Source organism: Penicillium manginii (assembly GCF_028828005.1).
Source record: "Penicillium manginii strain IBT 31320 chromosome Unknown utg000004l:1.0-7231830.0:1.0-7236170.0, whole genome shotgun sequence".
Lineage (NCBI taxonomy): Eukaryota > Fungi > Ascomycota > Eurotiomycetes > Eurotiales > Aspergillaceae > Penicillium > Penicillium manginii.
The window spans coordinates 2,612,722-2,631,340 of NW_026643105.1; the positions used below are offsets into that span (position 1 = coordinate 2,612,722).

Below are 18,619 nucleotides of genomic sequence, written 5' to 3' on the forward strand. Positions count from 1 at the left end.
ATGTTCCCGGGCGGTTTGCCAGTCGGCGCAAGCGTGCAAGTAGGTGAATATCAAGAACACTTCAATTACAACGATGCCGGTAAAAGCAATCAAGACGATTTCGTCGGCCAGGGTAAGCTGTCAATGGATGAAAAGGATATGAGTGGGGTCTTTTTTGAATGTGAACTGACTGAAGCTCAGAATGGCGTCGGTGCCTTCATCTTGCAATGCAAGCGCCTTGACTTCCACTATTGCAACTTCGGCGGAAGCTCCCGGGGCATGCTGTAAGTGAGACTCATTTTATTCGAATGATACGTGATACTGACGAAGCGAAACACTACAGTTCCTTCCTAACAACAGATCTTGCTGCCTTTGCCCGTGAACACCCCCAGATCGAGATCCGCGTCTCCCCCCGACCAGCAAAGCACCCTGTTATCAAGGGCCACTACATCAATGGCCAGGAGAAAGCCATCTGCGTGCGAAACCTCGAGCCCAGCGAAATTATGAAGAAGACCAACATTCTCAAGGAGGCCAACGGCGAGAAGCTGAAGCGCACCAAGAAGCCCGTGACGAGTCTGAACGAGAGTGTGCGTGGTATCTGGTCGCCTTACCACGGTGATCTGCGCGGCGTATGAGCTATTCTACATAGCAGGGCGTTTTTCGAGGACTTTATCTCTGGGAGGTAGTGATTGCGGTCATCCGGTCTTGACCCTATCACACTGCCTTCTACTACTGTATTATTGAACCGGACCCAGTTTCTTTCTTTGTTCATTTCTCACTCCTACCTCTTTGTTATTTCTTGGTGCTTGAGCACTATTTCGTTTTTGCATCGTCAAGCCAGCCACTATACCAAGTGAAATCTATCTCAAATCTACAACCATGAGGTTGAAATCCAGCCCTTACCTATCTAATTATGTGCCAGCGGTACGCTCGAAATTATGGTGGTCAAATCTCGGGAATGCGAATTAAAGCTCTGGCCCACCTGGGCAGGCAATGGTTTTCAATCTCAGGTCAACATTAGTAATGGTGGACAAGTTTAGTAGTAGAAATTAGGCGTTGTGTCTCCCCTTGTAAGCAGGTCCAGCAACGGAAATACTGTATTAACGAGTTGAGACAACATGTAGTTTTATTCGTAGCGGTCAGTTCTAAATTCGCTGCTTTTACTGCAAAATACTCCAACGGCCAGTAAAGCTGCCTAATTTGAAACGGAGAAGCTCGACCCTGTAGATCATCGACGTCCCGGGACAAAGGGCCGCAGCACTAGTGGGTTGGAATTAAATGAACCGGTTGTTTTAAAGTGCTACCTGCCAATTGGAGACCTCGGGGCAACTACCGAATGACGATAACTAAGCCATTGCCATTCCATCTTGCAAGCAATGTTTCGACCCTGTTGTTCTGACTCGTGGAAAATGCCCCATGTATCAAACCACCTATTGAATGAAGGGCGAGATCACCTCCACTAGGTCACTAATATGATCGAAGTGGGGACTCAAGGCAAAGAAGTATAAAGAACATGGATCCTCGACGACAATCGAATTTCTAACAGTCCATTCAAACCGAATTCTGATTAGAGACTTGTTTCATATCTCTCACAATGCCTTCTTCCGCTCAGATCGCTTCTGTTCTCGCTGTCCTGGCCTTTGGCTCCGTCGAAGCTGCCATGGGCCCTGCATTTAGCACAGGACCTGTCGCGACTAACTCCTGGATTCGTGAGGCTACCTCTACTCTGGTTCTTCCCAAAGCCCCGACCAACAACAAGGGAGATGCCTCCCTTTGGGTTGGAATGGGAACCTCAAATGGCGACTTGATCCAAGCTATCGCCGACAATTGGCAGTCCGATTCCTGGAGCATCTATGCCTACACTCTGACCAGTACTAGCGGTTTGTTTTGCAAATACTATCTCCCCTTTCCTAGCTCATGATTTTCATAGCCACCACTCAGATGCCCATTCAGGGACCGGCCGAGGATGCTACTGCTGGTCAGCGGGTGACCATGCACTGTATGTGTATTCTAAAAACGAAGGATAGTATCCAACCCAACTAACAAATTCATGTAGACAAGTTTGATGACGCGAGCGGAAACTACACTCAGATCGCCCAGATCAACAACAAGACTGTTTCCACCATTTCCACCAGTTCCGGCCATGCTCAGGGCTGGGGAAGTTCCGTTGAGTGTGCTGAGGAAAACTGCGGCACTGTCGGCGCCCACTGTAAGCTATAAGAACTAGGGCATTCATCCCGTGCCTATGGCTAGCTAATGTATTCGTTTTTAGCGTGGATCAACACCAAGATCATCCTCGACGTTGCCGATCCAGACTATATCAACACCATGGGCAAGGGCGAGGGAGTCACGGGCGATATGAAGACCACTGATGGTGGCAAGACCTGGACTGTCAGCCGTATTGACATTCCGGAGTATACCTTCTAAAGCGAATGTCTAACTATGTATATTTTGTAGATAGATTGACTTAGGTACTGTTCGGTACCAATTCATACTTGTAACTATATGCAATAACTTTGAAGCTCGAATTCGAAATCTTTAAAATCGAAGGGTTAGGAGCATTATTTGTTACCTGAGTATATGTACTGCATATTGTTATTTCTTAGACATTGATGAGCACCTGGGCATAATATGCAATACTGCCTGCCTTCTGAAATTTGATTTGTTGAGACTGTTAAGAGGAAAATATCGCCCGTTTGTAGATTCGTATATTGTGCTTTTTTCTAAGTCCTTGAAGGGTGACTTCATAAGGCTCAGTAGAAATGTGACACCTACAGCTAAACTAGCAAAGGAGCCTGTGTTCCAAGATGTGAGAGGAATTTTACGAAGCGTGATCATTAATCCGAGTTCAAGAAGTCTGACCGGGTAGTATGAGCATTACACAGAGAAATTTCGAACATGCAAGAAACCCAGATAGAAAAAAGAGAAAAAAAAACAAACGCCATCCATTTCCATGCGTAGTGGGTATCGACGTGAGAGAGAATGAAACTAAACTTGAGACACAGTAACCGAAGGAACAACTCCGACATGCATGAGAGTGATGCAAGACATCACGAGAGAGGTTTAAAGGTAGATGTGGATCATCGAGGTCGGCGCGCTGACAGATTTGCCGCAGTCGAGAACCTGACACTTGGAGAAAGGTTTTGTCTTTGGAGAGCCTTGTGACTTTTTAGCTTTCGATAAAGATCGGTTGTCGGTGCATTCGCCACAATAGACCTGTAGAAGAACTGTCAGTATAAAAGAATACCGTCTGCAAGATAAGAGGCCAACAAACATGTCCACACTGTTTTGAAACCCAAATCTCTTGCTTCTTGCCTTCTCCGGTACCTAATTCCCAGTAGCAGTTGGGGCAAACAGCAACGTCATCGTCACCAAGTGTCCGCGTAAAACCTTCTGGCGCCGGGCTCGGCGGCTTGTATTCATTCCGTCGACTGGGGGGTGCTTGTTGCGTTGGAGCACCCATGGGGAATGAGGACATGGAATAGTTGAGCTGACCCAGGTCATCGAGAGATTCAGGAAGTAAATCCGAGCCGAATATAAGAGACTCGACCTCCGGAGGCGGGAATCTGCCCAAATTTCTCCGGCCGAGTAGACCTGGAACCGAGGAAAATATTGACGAAAACATACTGTCGTCCAAACTAGCGTTCATGGGACGACGTCTGGGATTCGGTGGGGCGAGGTTCGACCGGTGCGCGGAGAAAGGGTCTAATCCCCGGGATGGAAGGGGGTGGCGGCGAGTTGTGGAACCGACGAACTGGACCTCTGGGCTGCTAGAAGTTCCTCCAGTGGGATTGCTAGGAGGCTCATCCTCATCCGCCTCAAGATCAACTATGTTTTCCAGGATATCCCTCCCGAATCGCGGTAGTCTTCCGGGGTTTGAGGTTCGGCTTTCTGAGCCGCGAGGCAGGGTAGGTTGCGGGGGTGTTTCGGGCTCCTCTGTAAGGTCAATGACGGCTTCTTCCTGCGCTGGCCTGGGGACAGGGCTCCTAAGCTCATCTCCATCGCGCGAGGCTCGGATGTATGGCAACCGAGAAGGGCGAGCATTGGCCATCTCGGGTCTGGGACGGAAGTGACCAAACCAGGATCTTGAAGATCCTTCGTTTGGTTCGTGCGACATTTCCTGATGTGTTCGCTGTGACCAGAAAAAGAGCGATATAGTTAGAAGATTGCTTTCTTTATCAGTTGCCCCGCGCTTTTATGGCTTACCTTAGACCTGGCGCCCACGATCTGGACGCCAGTCTCGTCATTCATATCAAAGCCAAAGCGCACAGACGGTGAAAGGGCCGTTCAGCTTGAAACAAAGTGTGGAATGGCCATGGAAAGATCAAAGGAGGAGAGAGGTCAACGCCCGGCGGCACATCGTCACCAGGTCGAGTCCGGGCGGTAGATATTTTGCCAAGTGTCAAAGGGCGGTAACAGTGAAGGCGGTAAGTAAGGATTCACCTTCCATCACAACGCAGGTAAGACTAAGGAGTAGAGTCTGTGAAATTAGTCATACTGCGGCAACAGCGGTCAATTCTCGCAGCTAAAAAGATAGCTTGGAGTAACATCGTTTACACAAATTCATAGAAGCTTGAGCACCTACGGACACGCCAGTAAAGAAAGCATTGACGCTTTTTCTTGCATTGAGAGCTGTTGTGAACGCAAACACCATATAGAAATTCAGATATCCAGCTCTAAAATTACACATTTTGAAACAAATGATCATGACTGTGCGAGCACTGTAATAGCACCACCTTCGTTCAATGCCACGATGCTCTGGGCGTCGGCTCCCCAGGCCACAGCGACTGCGGGAACCGCGCTGCGCAAGGGCTCTGACCAACTCTTGGACGACTTGGTGAATTGCTGGACAGTCAATCCACTTGGGCCACCGGTCAACAAGAATTGACCACTGTAGTCCCAGAAGATTGAGTTGACCAGGCTGCCGGTGTCCAGCACCTTGGTTTCCGAAGAACTGCGCAGGTCCCAGATCGAGACGGTGGTAGATTGCGCAGCGACCGCCGCGAGGAAGGTACCATTCTCGGAGAAGAAGAGACACTTGACGGGGCCAGACATGGCGAAGTCCGCAGCAGGGGCACCAGTCTTGACATCAAATATCTTGATCTGGTTATCAGATCCACCTGCGGCGATGAGGTGACCATCGGGGTGGAATTGGACGGACAGCAAAGCTGGTAAACTGTGGTCAGCACTGTTTCTAATACCAGATGGATTTGAAAGGGGATCAGCGGATACTCACCAGCATCAGTGAAAATCTGGGTAATGACGGAGTTCGTAGACAGATCGTAGAGCACGTAGCTCTTATCAACACCAACAGAGGCAACAATATCTCCAGTAGGGTGAACAGCAATATCAGTCACCTCACCGGCGTGGGAGGCGAAGCTTGCGACTTCGCTTCCGTTCTCAAACACCTTGACCGAGCCAGTAGAAGAGGCAACAACCGCCTTATCACCGGCCCATGCGCCACCAGTCACCGGGCCATCTGCCTTCAGAGTCTGCAGGACATTCTTCTGGGAAATGGAGTAGACACCAACCACGCCATCGGCGCTGCCAACCAGGGCTAATTCGCCAGTGGAGTTCACGGACAAGGTACGGCCACCCGGGTACAGAGGCTCAGAGGACTCGGTAGGCTTATAGGCAGAGATAGTGTCGCTGGTAGCCCAGCCCTCGGGAACAGGACGCTTGCGGCGTGTCTTGGAAAGACTATAAAATCAGACCTGTTAGTGATATTCGACAGAATTGCGAGCCAGTTGTCAACGTACGCAGCTTGTGTGTTCTCAACCCGCTCCAAAACAGCCTGGGGAAGACCAGCAGAGTCTACTTGCATGGCCTCGCCACCCGCCGCAGAGCGAGTAGCGCCAACTGTGACCTTAGAAAGGGCATCGCGTGCCTCATCCCGCTCCTTTGTCAGTCGCGCGATCACTCGCACGGCAGCATCGTGCTGGTAAAGTGACGCGCTCAGCTCACGGCGTGTTTGGGCCAAGTTCTGCTGCAGTGTATATGTTTCGAGGGCAAGCGCATCCCATTCTTCTTGAAAGACGCTGAGAAGAGAAGGAATGGAAGTGAGAGTGGGAGGTCGGGGCCGAACGACGCGCTGCGACTGGATATCGATGAGATCTTCGGTGGTAAGCTCCTCGCCGTTCACTGGGTCCTTTCCGTGCTCGGAAATATAAGCCTCGATCAGGCGCTTCTCAAAAACACTGCCTATTCAGGAATCAGCTGGTTGTCAATTGCGTAATACGGGCTTGAAAGACCTACCGCTCTTGGGGAGAGGACAGGCACTTGAGGTGCCTCTCCAGAGACTGTAAAGAGATTGTCAGCGATCAACTCATCAACAAGAACACAAATCGCCCGATTCCAGCAGAATACTCACTTGCGCAGAGCATGATTAACTGGGGTGCGGGTTGGGGTGGGTGGATGGAGAGATCTTAACGCGCAGAGCGGCTCCTTGGGACTTTTCGATGTGTCCCGTTCGGGTTTAGCGTGGCAGGAGCTATTCGCGGCGGCTTTCCTCGCGCATTATGGAAGTTGTCCATTTTGACGCCTTCACGATTTGACGATTCAATCTCCGCCCAGATAGGACCCAATCGTGAAATTATTCATGGCTGGTCCTTAATGATTCACTTCAACTGTTCCACTAGAGACTACGGTGTGAACCTTGACCTGACCTGACCTAATCGCAGTCATATCACAGAGCCCGCGCGACCATGCCGAAGAATCCCAATCTTGCCTACGGTACGCCACGATCGCATTACTATATAGAGTTGTGCTCATCCATATCATAGAGGCAAACGAGCCTGCTTTTCTCGCAAAGCTCCGAGGCCAATATGGAAGCAGTGAAGGTCGCCTGGAGCGACCTGCCATGCGACCTCGCAAAGCCAAGGATCCCAAAGACGAAGAGGACGACGAACCGGTCTACGTGGATGAGGAAAGCAACGAGGTGATATCTAAAGAGGAATACAAAGCTCTAGTCAAGGGCGATGAGTCGGAGGATGACTCGACGGCCAAGAAAACATCAACTGCCGATAACCAGGACGAAACAAAGCCTCAACCCGATACCGCCGCCTCAAAACAGAGCAATTTGACCGAGATTGGAGGTCAGAAAAAGCGAAAGCAAGCGAAGGTGGTGGGTGAGGACAGTAAGCCTGAGCCCGAGGAGACACAACCGAAGGAGATACAACCCAAGACTGCAGCTGCGCGGAAACCCAAGAAGGCGAAGAAGATTAAACTCTCCTTCGATGAAGAGTGACTCAGACATCCTTGAAATATCATTGCAGGAATAGAAGGTTCGAAGTATTCGTACCTATTCGAGAATCACGATGAATCACGATGAGTCAAATGGTGGATTCGATTGTACAGCGTCAACTTAGCCATGTCGTAAAGTACCACTTCATAGAAAAAATAATGAAATGCCTAGAGAATGTGATCAAGCACTCAATTTGACATAAATTAACGGAATCTAGTTTGTCATAATCTTTGGAAGGGGATTTTTCTAAAGTAATTTGCACAAGTTGTCGCATTATCAAAGGGCAGGGGCGGCGGCGGGAACGTCTTTGTATTCTCCATTTCTCAGCAACTTTTTTTTCTCCGAACCAAGTTGACTTCCCCCCGCCACTTTCCCCTTCACTGAAGTCACTGAACCCCCGGGCATGCTCAGAACTGGTCAAAATGCCCGTGGTTAACGTCGACGATCTAGTTCGCCTCCAGCGAAAGCCTGAGGACATTCGAAACGTGAGACTCTAGATTCTGCCCCTCCATCCATCCCACTGTGATGTCAGTGCCCTCTGATTCCGATATACTAACTCGCGTGACCAGATTTGTATTTTAGCACACGTCGTAAGTCAAAAAATCATAACTAGCACTCTTGTTACAGGTGAGAAGCAATACTAATTATTGATGTCTTCTTTTTCTTCTGAATTTTAGGATCATGGCAAAACTTCATTGACAGACAGTCTGATTGCCACAAATGGCATCATCTCGCCTAAACTGGCGGGTAAGATCCGCTACCTAGACTCTCGTCCAGACGAGCAGCTGCGAGGTATTACTATGGAGTCCTCGGCCATTTCTCTTTTCTTCTCCATGCTCCGTCGCCCCAGCCCGGAGGCTGCGCCTGTATCGAAGGAGTACCTGATTAACCTGATCGATTCTCCGGGTCATATCGACTTCAGTAGTGAGGTATCTACGGCATCACGACTCTGTGATGGAGCCGTTGTTCTGGTCGATGCTGTTGAGGGTGTATGCAGTCAGACCGTAACCGTGTTGCGTCAGACTTGGGTCGAAAAGCTGAAGCCGATCCTTGTTATTAACAAGATGGATCGATTGATCACGGAACTCATGATGAGCCCAAGCGAGGCCTACTCGCATCTCAGCAGACTCTTGGAACAGATCAACGCCGTCATTGGTAGTTTCTACCAGGGCGAACGCATGGAGGAGGATCTGCAATGGAGAGAACGCATGGAAGACCGCGCCAATGCTTCTTCTGTCAAGGAAAAATCCAAATCCAAAGTTGTGGACGAGGAGTCGGCCCAGAGTGTGAGCGAGTTCACCGATTTTGAGGAGCGTGACGATGAAGATCTCTATTTCGCCCCGGAAAAGAACAATGTCATCTTTTGCAGTGCGGTTGACGGCTGGGCTTTCACAATCAGGCAGTTTGCTGCGATCTACGAGAAGAAGCTCGGAATCAAACGTACAGTCCTGGAGAAGGTTCTATGGGGCGACTATTATCTGGACCCGAAGACTAAGCGTGTCCTGGGTCAAAAGCATCTGAAAGGCAGACCTTTGAAGCCAATGTTCGTACAGTTGGTACTCGACAGTGTCTGGGCCGCATACGCTGCCACGACAGGCGGTGATAAAGGGAAAGGGTATGTTTGAACGAAACAACAGTAAAAAAAGGTACTAACTCGGCCATAGTGATCCAGTGTTGCTTGAAAAGATTACGAAATCTTTGAACATCAACATCCCACCATACGTTCTCCGCTCTCGTGATCCGAAGAACATCATGACCACCTTGTTTTCACAGTGGCTACCCTTGTCAACAGCTGTTCTAGTGTCAGTGATTGAATACCTTCCGAGCCCACCTGCTGCACAAGCTGCCAGACTTCCGGATTTGATTGAGTCATCCCCGGATCAAAGTTTGTCTCAGAGGAGATCAAACAAGCTATGATCAATTTCAAGACAGAACCCAAGGAGCCTGTCGTTGCATATGTTAGTAAGATGGCCGCTATCCCGGAGAGTGAGCTACTGGCAAGCAACAAGCGTAGCGGTGGGACTATGACCGCAGATGAGGCAAGAGAGATTGCCCGACGCAAGCGAGAAGAGATTGCGAAAATGCACGCAGAAGCTGGCGCAGGGAAAGGGGACGAATTTTCAAGAATGCACTCCGCTTTCGAGACCACAACTCTTATAACAGAAAGAGACGAACCCGAGGAGCCGGAAGAAAAAGAAGATCCTGAACATCTCATTGGATTTGCGCGCTTGTTCTCGGGAACTTTGTCTGTCGGAGATGAGATCTATGTCCTTCCCCCCAAATTCTCACCCGCAAGCCCGCACGAGAGTCCAGAGCCGAGAAAGGTTACAGTCACCGACCTGTACCTTCTCATGGGCAGAAGTCTGGAACCTCTCAAGTCAGTTCCTGCCGGTGTTGTATTTGGAATTGGTGGTCTTGCTGGCTACGTTCTCAAGACCGGAACTCTTTGCAGTCAGGTCGAGGGAAGTATCAACTTGGCTGGTGTTTCATTAAGCACACCACCCATCGTTCGTGTTGCACTTGAGCCCGCAAATCCCGCGGACCTTGGCAAGATGGTGACCGGTCTGCGTATGCTTGAGCAGAGCGATCCTTGTGCACTGTACGAGGTGCTTCCCAGCGGTGAACATGTAATCGTCACTGCTGGTGAACTGCACTTAGAGCGTTGCGTCAAAGATCTCACTGAGCGCTTCGCTCGCTGTGAAATCCAAACTGGAGAGGCCATCGTCCCCTATCGGGAGACGATTGTGGAATCTTCCGAAATGGCCGCCCCCAAGGATCCCGAAATGGGCCGCGGAGGCGTCTGTATGGTATCCGGCTCCAAGCAAATGACTATTAAATTGCGAGTCGTGCCTTTGCCAGAGACTGTGACGGAGTTCCTCACCAAGCAAGTCGGCACTATCAAGAAGCTCCAATCCGACAAGCGATCTGCTACCGAAGGTGCAGCTGAAAATGGCCAGTCAGCTGAGATTGTGGCTACTGACGCGGCCGATGAAGCCCGCGAAGGTAGCATTCTCTCATTGAATGAATTCCGAACAGAGTTGCAGAGAATATACCAAGAGGCAGGAGAGAGTGAGAAGCTTGGGAAGGATCTCGTTGACAAAATCATTTCCTTTGGGCCTCGGAGAATCGGTCCTAACATCCTTATCGATGCCACATCAGTCAACACTTGCGATAAGTTGTGAGTTACTACTACGCCTTGATTTGTCTCTGGACAAGGACATAATTAACATGACTTTATAGCCTGGTTGATGAGCCTAAAAACAATGCCAATGTGGCCAATGACCTGCAAGCTCACCTGGTTCGCGATCTCTGCGACAAGATCGCATATTCCTTCCAGCTGGCAACCGGCCAAGGTCCACTCTGCCAGGAGCCTATTCAAGGCATTGCTGTTTTCCTGGAGGACATTTCCGTGCAAGCCAATTCAAACGACGAGCTTGATATGGGTCGTCTAACTGGCGACGCAATTCGACTTGTCCGTGAGGGAATTTCGCAAGGTATCCTAGACTGGAGCCCGCGTATCATGCTCGCAATGTACAGTTGTGAGATTCAAGCAACAAGTAAGCTCTCCCCCCCTCCATCCTTGTCTGTACTACTAGTTCTAACCGATGTACCCCCAAAACAGCCGAAGTATTGGGTCGTGTCTACGGTGTCATCACCCGTCGCCGCGGTCGTATCATTTCCGAGATCATGAAAGAAGGCACTCCGTTCTTCACAATCATGGCTCTTCTCCCCGTTGCTGAATCTTTTGGCTTTGCTGAGGAGATTCGCAAGCGGACATCTGGCGCGGCTCAGCCGCAACTGATCTTCGCGGGCTTTGAGGCCCTGGACGAAGATCCTTTCTGGGTTCCCGCTACGGAAGAAGAGCTAGAGGATCTGGGTGAACTGGCCGATAAAGAGAATGTTGCGAAGAGATATATGGATGCAGTGCGCAGCCGGAAGGGTTTGGTTGTGCAGGGCCGGAAGTTGATTGATGCTGAGAAGCAAAAGACACTCAAGAAGTAAGATTTTGATGTCATCATGTTGTTCTATTCTCTTCTCGCGCGGATACATAAAAGTCATACAAGTATATTTTTGGTTCCTTTCCAGTTGCTATTACTACCTACTAGTACCTAGGTACTTACCAGTAAATCCACCTGGGCACCTGGTGGGCGAAGGTTCAAGTTGTGGTCATGATGGCCTACAACCTAGTAGTCTAGTACTAACCCGGCCTAGGTAGCCTGAGGTCAAGTTCAAGTTTTCAACTTGAAGCACTTCCGACCTCGGAAGTCTCTGTATTACACTATACTACTACTAGTAGTGTCCTTGGTGGTTTAAGCTCAGGCTGTTCAAATAGAATTGGCTTCTCTGCTATGCAGTCAAATTTTCCCAAGCCAACATTTACCAAAACCACCTGGGCACAGTTCAAAACTGGTAACTTGCCCAATACGCCACTTTGATAGATATTTCATTTTCTACTTCTCTTTGATTCTCGTTATCATATACGGGTTGCGCTTTTAAAACTATGTTTTTCGATGGATGATGCCGAGAGCTTTTCACAGTGATGTAATCCCGCTGGGGCTGTTTGTACCAATGAAGGCAGTTACCGGACTAGGCAATTTCATCAACCTAACAATTGGACGTGATATAAAGAACAAGATCCCCCTAGGTTTGATTCTACGACATTCCTTTGACTTCGCTCTATTCCAATACTACATCGCTCATAATGGCGGACTGTTATCCTCCTCGTGCGCAATCAAAACGGAGCAACAAGTCTCGTCTTGAAAGTAAGGAACCTGCTCCTTCTGACGCCGATGACACCAAAAATCCTCCTTCCACGACAGATTCTTTGATTGCTGGAATGGCAAAGTAAGTTGTAGATTCCCTCTAGATTTGGTCGTAATCCTGACCAAAGATGAAATGGCAGTCTCTGGGGAACCGATAGTTTGACTGACACCTCGCTAAAACTTGCAGACAACGGTATTATCCCAGTCCACAAGGTCATTCTTGTCAGCCAGTCAGCCTATTTCCGGTAGATATGGATGGGTGATAATTGGAAAGTATGACATCCCATTTCATACTCAGTAAATACGAATTCAAGCTTTCTGACATGTTATCGCATAGGAAAACGAGGAAGAAATCCTCTCACTAAAGGAAGACAACCCACATGCCATGATTGCAATGATGAAGTTCTTCTACCAAAAGGAATATTTCCCTCCCAGGGACGATTCTTTAACTCCGCTCCGATTCCTTGCTACAGTTTATCAAGTCGCAGATAAATACCTCGTGCCACAACTGAAGGAGCATTCCATAGAAAAATTCAGATACGTGCTAAAAAAGGACTGGAATTTCAATGACCCTGACAACTTCGACGATTTCCTGAGTGCCACGGCGCTTATTTACGAGAGCACACCGCAGAGTGATCGCGGGCTGCGGGATCTGGTAGTTGACAAGGCTTTGGAATGTCTTAGTAATTTTGGGGAAAGGAAGGGCTTCCAGGAGCTTCTGCATAATACCATGTGGTTTGCTTCGGATTTAGTCTTAAAGGTAGCCAAGTATCGCGTCCAAGGAATGTGTACGAGCTGTACATGGGTTGATCCTTGTTACTGTCTGTCGATTTTCCCAGAGAATGTGGTCAACTGCTTTTTCTGTGGGAAGAAGCTGACGCTTGTCCGCTTGCAAGAGGATTAGGCTGATTATTCTTGGCCGTGAGCGGGTGAATCGGATTTAATTTAGCTTCTATCTCATTAGAATAAATCATTCATTAGCTTTTGAGTTGCCAAAGGTTGTTGCTTTGCCCTTTTCATCAAGTCTCCCCCTTTCTTCCAAAGGCTGCTCAATCTTCGAAACGCACGCGAAACGCAGCCCCAGGGCACAAACAACCCGCGTAAAATCGAACCCGTCTAACGCCCAGATGGCGACTGCTCTTAGTGACTATGCATTTACCTCGAATCTGATTAATTTTCAATGTCCAACACACTACAGTGGGTGGCTCTGTACGCCCCCAGACGCCTGCGCACACGATGCCACTACCGGGAGGGTCTATTGTTGCAAACAGGAGGAGAGTCGATGCTGGACTATCCCGACAGATTGTTCCAATGATGGCAGCACTCTCGGCTGTAAGAATAATGGCGTGACTTGGTGTTGCGTTAATGACAGGTTGACTCCCTTCTCTCTTTTCATGCTTGACCCCAAAGTTGCCTCCTTCACGATGAACTGACCGAGGTTTTTGGTATGCGAATAGAGAGAATTGCATCACAGATGCTGGCCGGTATAATCTTTGTTTTAGTAAAGCTAGTGACGTTCTTAGCAATCTCAGCGCCGAGGAGTTGAATGCGACGTACTCGTCCCTGTCCTCCAGTTCACCGTCTGCGAGCAGCTACACGTTCAACCCCACAAAATCGGGTTCTCAGACAACTTCTTCCCCTTCGACGACCAGCGCGACAACAACTACCGAGAACCCTGCTTCTACTTCAAGTGGCCAAAGCAGAGAAACCATAGTCGTTGGCAGTGGTTCACATTCACCCTCCACCTCCTTGCCAGGTGGTGCCATTGGGGGAATCGTTGCAGGCGTGATAGTTGCCCTGATAATAGCACTTGGAGCCTTGTATTTTTTCCTGAAGCGCAACCGCTCACAGCCAAATCCTGCGGTAGGCGCTTACCCTCCAGGGCCGACATACACCGCGCCGCCTCCAGATAGAATACTTGCAGCTGAGGGCAAATCGGCCAGTTCTGAAATCGCCCCTTCAAAACCCATATATAAGACAGGGTATACGAAGCATGCCTATGAGGCGGATACGAGGCAGACCTATGAGGCAGATGGTAATGTGGTAACACAGGTGCATGAGGCTGGTGGATTGAATCGGCATGAATTAGCAGGACGTTGAAACTATAGCCATTTTAGTATGTGACAGACAATAAACCCTGTGGTAGGATAATTTTGGTACAGCTACTTATTGCTTTGGATCTTAATGACTAAATTGATTGGTCATGATTGAGTACGGCGCTCTACAACTGATATACTAGCGCCAACTACGTAACTACTTCCCGATTCTAATTATATGTTTACTAAAGCTTTTTACAAAAGATAATAGTATTTTCTATCTAAATTTTTACAGGGCGAACCAGTAAGTTTGGGACGCTTCCACCCTGGCATAAACACCGGGTCGATTGCCGCTATGGATGGCCGTGGTCAAGCAAGAGAAAACTTCGAAAGACTCAATTCGACGATTGAGAACCTTGAAATATAATTTCCTTTTAAGGACTAACAATAATAGTCGGAGGGGAAAGGAAGCAGCGATGGACGTCTAAATGCCAGTCACAATACTAGTCGGGTACTTGCCTGTCGGACTGTGGGGTCGTCCCTTCCTCTTGACAGCAGGCCAAGCCAGATTTCCTCATATCTCGAGTAGATTGTTGTTTCCAAACTCCTTTTGACTTTGAATCGCGGATTGAACACAAGATCTCCTCAATAAAATCTACCTTTACACCTCCAAAAGGCCAGAAAACCTCCTTGAGCGGTGTGGAGGAAACGTGGACTTGATCTCCGAAAATGTGGACGATCCGCTCACATGAAGGACCTTTTTCGTGATAATTTGCTTCGATGGGATGCTTGTTGCTGTGTGGTTGGTGACACTTTTGACGAAAAATGAAGAAAGAGACGCGATTATCTACCAGAAATGACAGGCTATGACCTGGTGTGGATGCGGTTCACATTATCCACTTCTCATACGGCAATTGGGATTACAAGTCAACTACCATACCTCAGGTGATCCGAAAAACCTCATCACGGGGTGGTTCTAGATTATACATGTACCTTTTCACCACATAATAGTATTCAGCATCCAGTTTCTATACCAGCCCCTAGTGTGTTGTGTTGTATTGTATATTCGACGAGAATTGATAGTACTACTTGAGCGACCCCCCCCCCCCAATAGATTGCATAAAATTCAATAACAATTATAATAAGATACTAAGTACTGTAATACTCTATTATATTATAATCAATGCGGCAATCCCGCCGGATTGATTGTGGACTTCTTGGCGAAGCACTTTGTGTGCATGTCTTGCGAGGCTTAATCTTGGATATCGCTCACGCTTAAGAACACTCGCATACTCTTGCGGGCCAAGTAATCTTGGATGCCAATCTGGTTCAGCAGTATGTCAAGAATTGGAAGGAGATGGGATTCTTAGAACAAGCTAGGTTTTTGTTTCTGTGGCACTAAACCCTTAGATCAGACTTTAAATTCAAACTAGAGGTGCGCCATGTGCTTTCTCTATTATTTCCAAATATCGTGCTATCATTGTTAGTATATGCTATATAGTCCTAAAAAGCAGAGTACCTACTTGCAGCCACCCATCTTTTTTCTAGATTATTCAGTAAACCTCTCATGGGTTGTAGGAGCGGCTCCGGATCAGCTCTTCCAGAGACTCGAGTATCGCTAAGACAGACCATAGCAGCCTTGAATAGAAAATGAGGTAGAAATACCGAGAGTGCTGCTGTTTCATCTGGGGGAGACACTTCTCCCCCGAGTCCAACTTCGCGGACGAGAGATTTTAGAATGTTCACCGACGTGTAGATACAATGGAAATCTCCTGGGGTCTCTGTGCGAGATCCGAGCTCTAGAGTTTCCAGCATAGCACTATAATACAATACCCGAATAAGATATCTCATTCTAAACTCGGCCTTGGTGACTGGACATAATTACCTTCGCGATATTGCTAGTGCGCTATCCGATAGAGGATGTGGGTTCAGTTGCCCATTTTGGAAGGTGGTCATGAATGAGGTTAGAGATTTTAGAATCTCAACTCCCTCCACCCCGTTCGAACGATCATTCAGACTAGTCGCATATACATGGATCAGCACCTGGTCTAAGAGCTGGGATGCGCGAGCCAGTTTCATGAATGCACTCGGCTCCACATTGGCCAAGTCCGAGTCTTCGGTCTCCTGATTCTTATTTCACTTTCAGCATGGTTCGTCAATTTTGAATGAACTTTTGATCATGCAAGTCATTCCGTTGTCTCAGATTCTTACCACCGACTGTTGTCCTCTAAGCGTAAAAGGTGCTTGGCCGTTTTCTAGGGATACATAACTAATAGCTCACGTTGGTTCAGTATACTAGTAGATACTTCAAGTTTCTATCTATGATCTTGGTTGTCAGATCTTACCTGTCAACTATCATTACTGCACGCCAGACGTTTTGCGCTTCTTCATATTTTTGTGAGCCAACGTCCTTGGTGAAAGAATCAAGGCCGAGACTCATTGCAGCGCGTACATTAGCTGCAGCCGAGATATACGCCGAGGGGTTAATTGCATGACCGATCTCGAAGATCGTCAACAGAATACGACTCTGTACTATTTTCAATGAATTCGTGCCCATTGCCTCCAGAATACTCACGAAGCTTTTGATGGAGACATATAGTGATCTTGCCGAACCAGGAACGTCCCCTGCTATGGGTTCCTTACAAACCAGAGCCATGCATAGGGTCAAGAGGCTAAAATCAGATGGTGTAGGATCCGTCTTGACTCGCACACTTGCTAATTGAGCATAGTACCTCTCCTCAGATACGACAGGAAACCAAGTGTGCACTGTTCGGAAGTAAAGGGAGGCGGCTTCCCGCAGCTGGAGTCCATCACCAACAATTGAGAATACTTGAAGTTCCAGCGTATAATTCAGGTTGATAGGATTCAGATCGCCCCAATCTGGCACAGGTAATAGACGAGGGGCTTCCGTCGGAAGCTGATAGGCACAACGCTTATTCAACCTTAATCGATCAGCACTCATGGTCGACGATGTAACCCACGGTTGTTGTATACCTTTTACATAACGTGCAGTGGGGACGAATCTTGTCACATCTCCGCTTCTGTTTCTGACAGCGAAGGCAGGCCTTATCGGCGGACATGATTCGAATTGGCAATGCGAGTACGGAGTACCTGCAGCTGATGCGGGCGCAGGTGCGGAGGCTAATCCTAAAGTTCTTTAAATACTGGCCCCGCAGCGTGGTAGTATTGAGTGTTCTGTGGCATTTGAGCGGAATGTATGAGACCTAATTTGGTTTAGCGCCCGCATCCACGCCCGCATGTCTAATTTCCACTCATACTTCATCCTTTACTCGTTGACTCGGAGATTACTTATATCAAGTCTTTCTCTCCCGAGGATGAGGTGGAAAGTTCCATATAATATCCATCCCTTTTTCACCCATCAGGAAATGGAGGCCATTCGCAACGTTGCCATTGCAGGGGTAAGTCGTGTTGATCATGGTACATGGTTTGAATTTAAACGTTAAACTTACAATTGATTTGCAGGCCTCTGGAGCTCTAGGCTCACCAATCTTCCAAGCGCTTCTCAACAGCGGACACTTCAATCTAACTGTTTTAACACGCCATTCATCCGAAGCTCAGTTTCCGTACTCTGTCAAAATTATTCGCGTGGACTATTCTTCAATTTCGGAACTCACCCAGGCTCTGACTGGCCAGGATGCTGTCGTTTCGGTTCTGACGACGAGTGCCATGGAGACGCAGATTCCACTGATAGAAGCAGCGGTGGATGCTGGAGTGCGCAGATTCCTCCCATCCGAGTTTTGCGCCAATATTGGCAATCCAAAGGCAGCTAGCTTGCCTGTCTACCATTCCAAGGTCCAATTACATGATGTTATACGCCAAAAGGCCGATGAAAATCCCAACTTCACGTACAGTCTGATCCGTAATGGACCATTTCTTGACTGGAGTCTTGCTTTTGGATTCTTCCTTAATCTCAAGGGAGGAGAGACTTCGCTCTATGATGGCGGCGATCGCCCATTCAGTACAACTACCTTGGCTACAATCGGCCAGGCTGTGGTGGAGGTTTTGCGTAATCTGCACGAGACCAAGAACCGAGCTGTTCTTATTCAAGACCTCATCACGACTCAGAACGAGATGCTCGCTGTTGCCAGAAGCGTTAAGCCAGAAATAATTTGGACCCCAAAGAATGTGAGCACTGCGGAAATGGAGACTATGGCGCAGCAAAAATATGCTAGTGGATCGATGGATCTGGTAGCTTCCGTGGGCTTCTTTTGTCGATCTGTCTTTGCCGAAGGTTACGGAGGAGAATTTAAGAAGGTTGATAATGACCTTCTTGGTATACCACTCATGTCCAAGGCTGATCTCGAAGCCTTGATCAAGAGCGCCCTTTAGAAGTCAAAGAATGGAAGATAATGTTCCCTCGCCCATCTGGGAATGCTGACTCGGGAAGAATTTCTCTGTCACTTCCTATTATGGAAGAAGTATATAGTTTGATACTGCTTTTTGTTGTTTTTGTTGTTGATAAAACAGTCAAAATACAAACAACGCATCGTTCAAGTTGACAAGTGAACTCCATTAATCTCGGGCTAAGATACCAAAGGTACGGCGGTTCATAGCGGCAATCGGGGACCAAGTGTTCC

General features: G+C 48.2%; 9 protein-coding genes across 9 annotated transcripts; 6 read left to right on the top strand and 3 right to left on the bottom strand.

The window, feature by feature from the left end:
• On the top strand, positions 1 to 614 carry N7533_004703 (mitochondrial 54S ribosomal mL43 domain-containing protein; the record flags this gene model as incomplete). The annotated part of the gene is made up of 2 exons (XM_057101353.1): positions 1 to 263; positions 323 to 614. The coding sequence occupies 2 exons, from the start codon at positions 1 to 3 to the stop codon at positions 612 to 614; spliced, it is 555 nt and encodes a 184-aa protein (XP_056960983.1).
• Positions 615 to 1,573: 959 nt separating this feature from the next.
• On the top strand, positions 1,574 to 2,406 carry N7533_004704 (uncharacterized protein; the record flags this gene model as incomplete). Its single annotated transcript, XM_057101354.1, has 4 exons — positions 1,574 to 1,859; positions 1,910 to 1,978; positions 2,036 to 2,188; positions 2,252 to 2,406. 4 exons carry the CDS (start codon positions 1,574 to 1,576, stop codon positions 2,404 to 2,406), a joined length of 663 nt encoding a protein of 220 aa, XP_056960984.1.
• A 636-nt stretch (positions 2,407 to 3,042) lies between these two features.
• Positions 3,043 to 4,230, bottom strand: N7533_004705 (putative RING finger domain protein; the record flags this gene model as incomplete). The annotated part of the gene is made up of 3 exons (XM_057101355.1): positions 3,043 to 3,195; positions 3,254 to 4,111; positions 4,186 to 4,230. The coding sequence occupies 3 exons, from the start codon at positions 4,228 to 4,230 to the stop codon at positions 3,043 to 3,045; spliced, it is 1,056 nt and encodes a 351-aa protein (XP_056960985.1).
• A 453-nt stretch (positions 4,231 to 4,683) lies between these two features.
• N7533_004706 (uncharacterized protein) lies at positions 4,684 to 6,362 on the bottom strand (the record flags this gene model as incomplete). The annotated part of the gene is made up of 5 exons (XM_057101356.1): positions 4,684 to 5,147; positions 5,216 to 5,679; positions 5,739 to 6,180; positions 6,235 to 6,278; positions 6,346 to 6,362. 5 exons carry the CDS (start codon positions 6,360 to 6,362, stop codon positions 4,684 to 4,686), a joined length of 1,431 nt encoding a protein of 476 aa, XP_056960986.1.
• Positions 6,363 to 6,683: 321 nt separating this feature from the next.
• N7533_004707 (DUF4604 domain-containing protein) lies at positions 6,684 to 7,225 on the top strand (the record flags this gene model as incomplete). The annotated part of the gene is made up of 2 exons (XM_057101357.1): positions 6,684 to 6,711; positions 6,762 to 7,225. 2 exons carry the CDS (start codon positions 6,684 to 6,686, stop codon positions 7,223 to 7,225), a joined length of 492 nt encoding a protein of 163 aa, XP_056960987.1.
• A 419-nt stretch (positions 7,226 to 7,644) lies between these two features.
• On the top strand, positions 7,645 to 11,224 carry N7533_004708 (GTPase RIA1; the record flags this gene model as incomplete). The annotated part of the gene is made up of 7 exons (XM_057101358.1): positions 7,645 to 7,707; positions 7,792 to 7,812; positions 7,900 to 8,837; positions 8,887 to 9,107; positions 9,155 to 10,400; positions 10,463 to 10,779; positions 10,845 to 11,224. The coding sequence occupies 7 exons, from the start codon at positions 7,645 to 7,647 to the stop codon at positions 11,222 to 11,224; spliced, it is 3,186 nt and encodes a 1,061-aa protein (XP_056960988.1).
• A 700-nt stretch (positions 11,225 to 11,924) lies between these two features.
• N7533_004709 (BTB/POZ domain-containing protein) lies at positions 11,925 to 14,085 on the top strand (the record flags this gene model as incomplete). The annotated part of the gene is made up of 4 exons (XM_057101359.1): positions 11,925 to 12,067; positions 12,126 to 12,207; positions 12,323 to 12,720; positions 13,509 to 14,085. The coding sequence occupies 4 exons, from the start codon at positions 11,925 to 11,927 to the stop codon at positions 14,083 to 14,085; spliced, it is 1,200 nt and encodes a 399-aa protein (XP_056960989.1).
• Positions 14,086 to 16,362: 2,277 nt separating this feature from the next.
• Positions 16,363 to 16,983, bottom strand: N7533_004710 (fungal specific transcription factor domain-containing protein; the record flags this gene model as incomplete). Its single annotated transcript, XM_057101360.1, has 1 exon — positions 16,363 to 16,983. The coding sequence occupies one exon, from the start codon at positions 16,981 to 16,983 to the stop codon at positions 16,363 to 16,365; it is 621 nt and encodes a 206-aa protein (XP_056960990.1).
• A 424-nt stretch (positions 16,984 to 17,407) lies between these two features.
• N7533_004711 (aromatic alcohol reductase) lies at positions 17,408 to 18,371 on the top strand (the record flags this gene model as incomplete). Its single annotated transcript, XM_057101361.1, has 2 exons — positions 17,408 to 17,440; positions 17,505 to 18,371. The coding sequence occupies 2 exons, from the start codon at positions 17,408 to 17,410 to the stop codon at positions 18,369 to 18,371; spliced, it is 900 nt and encodes a 299-aa protein (XP_056960991.1).
• Positions 18,372 to 18,619: the final 248 nt, after the last annotated feature.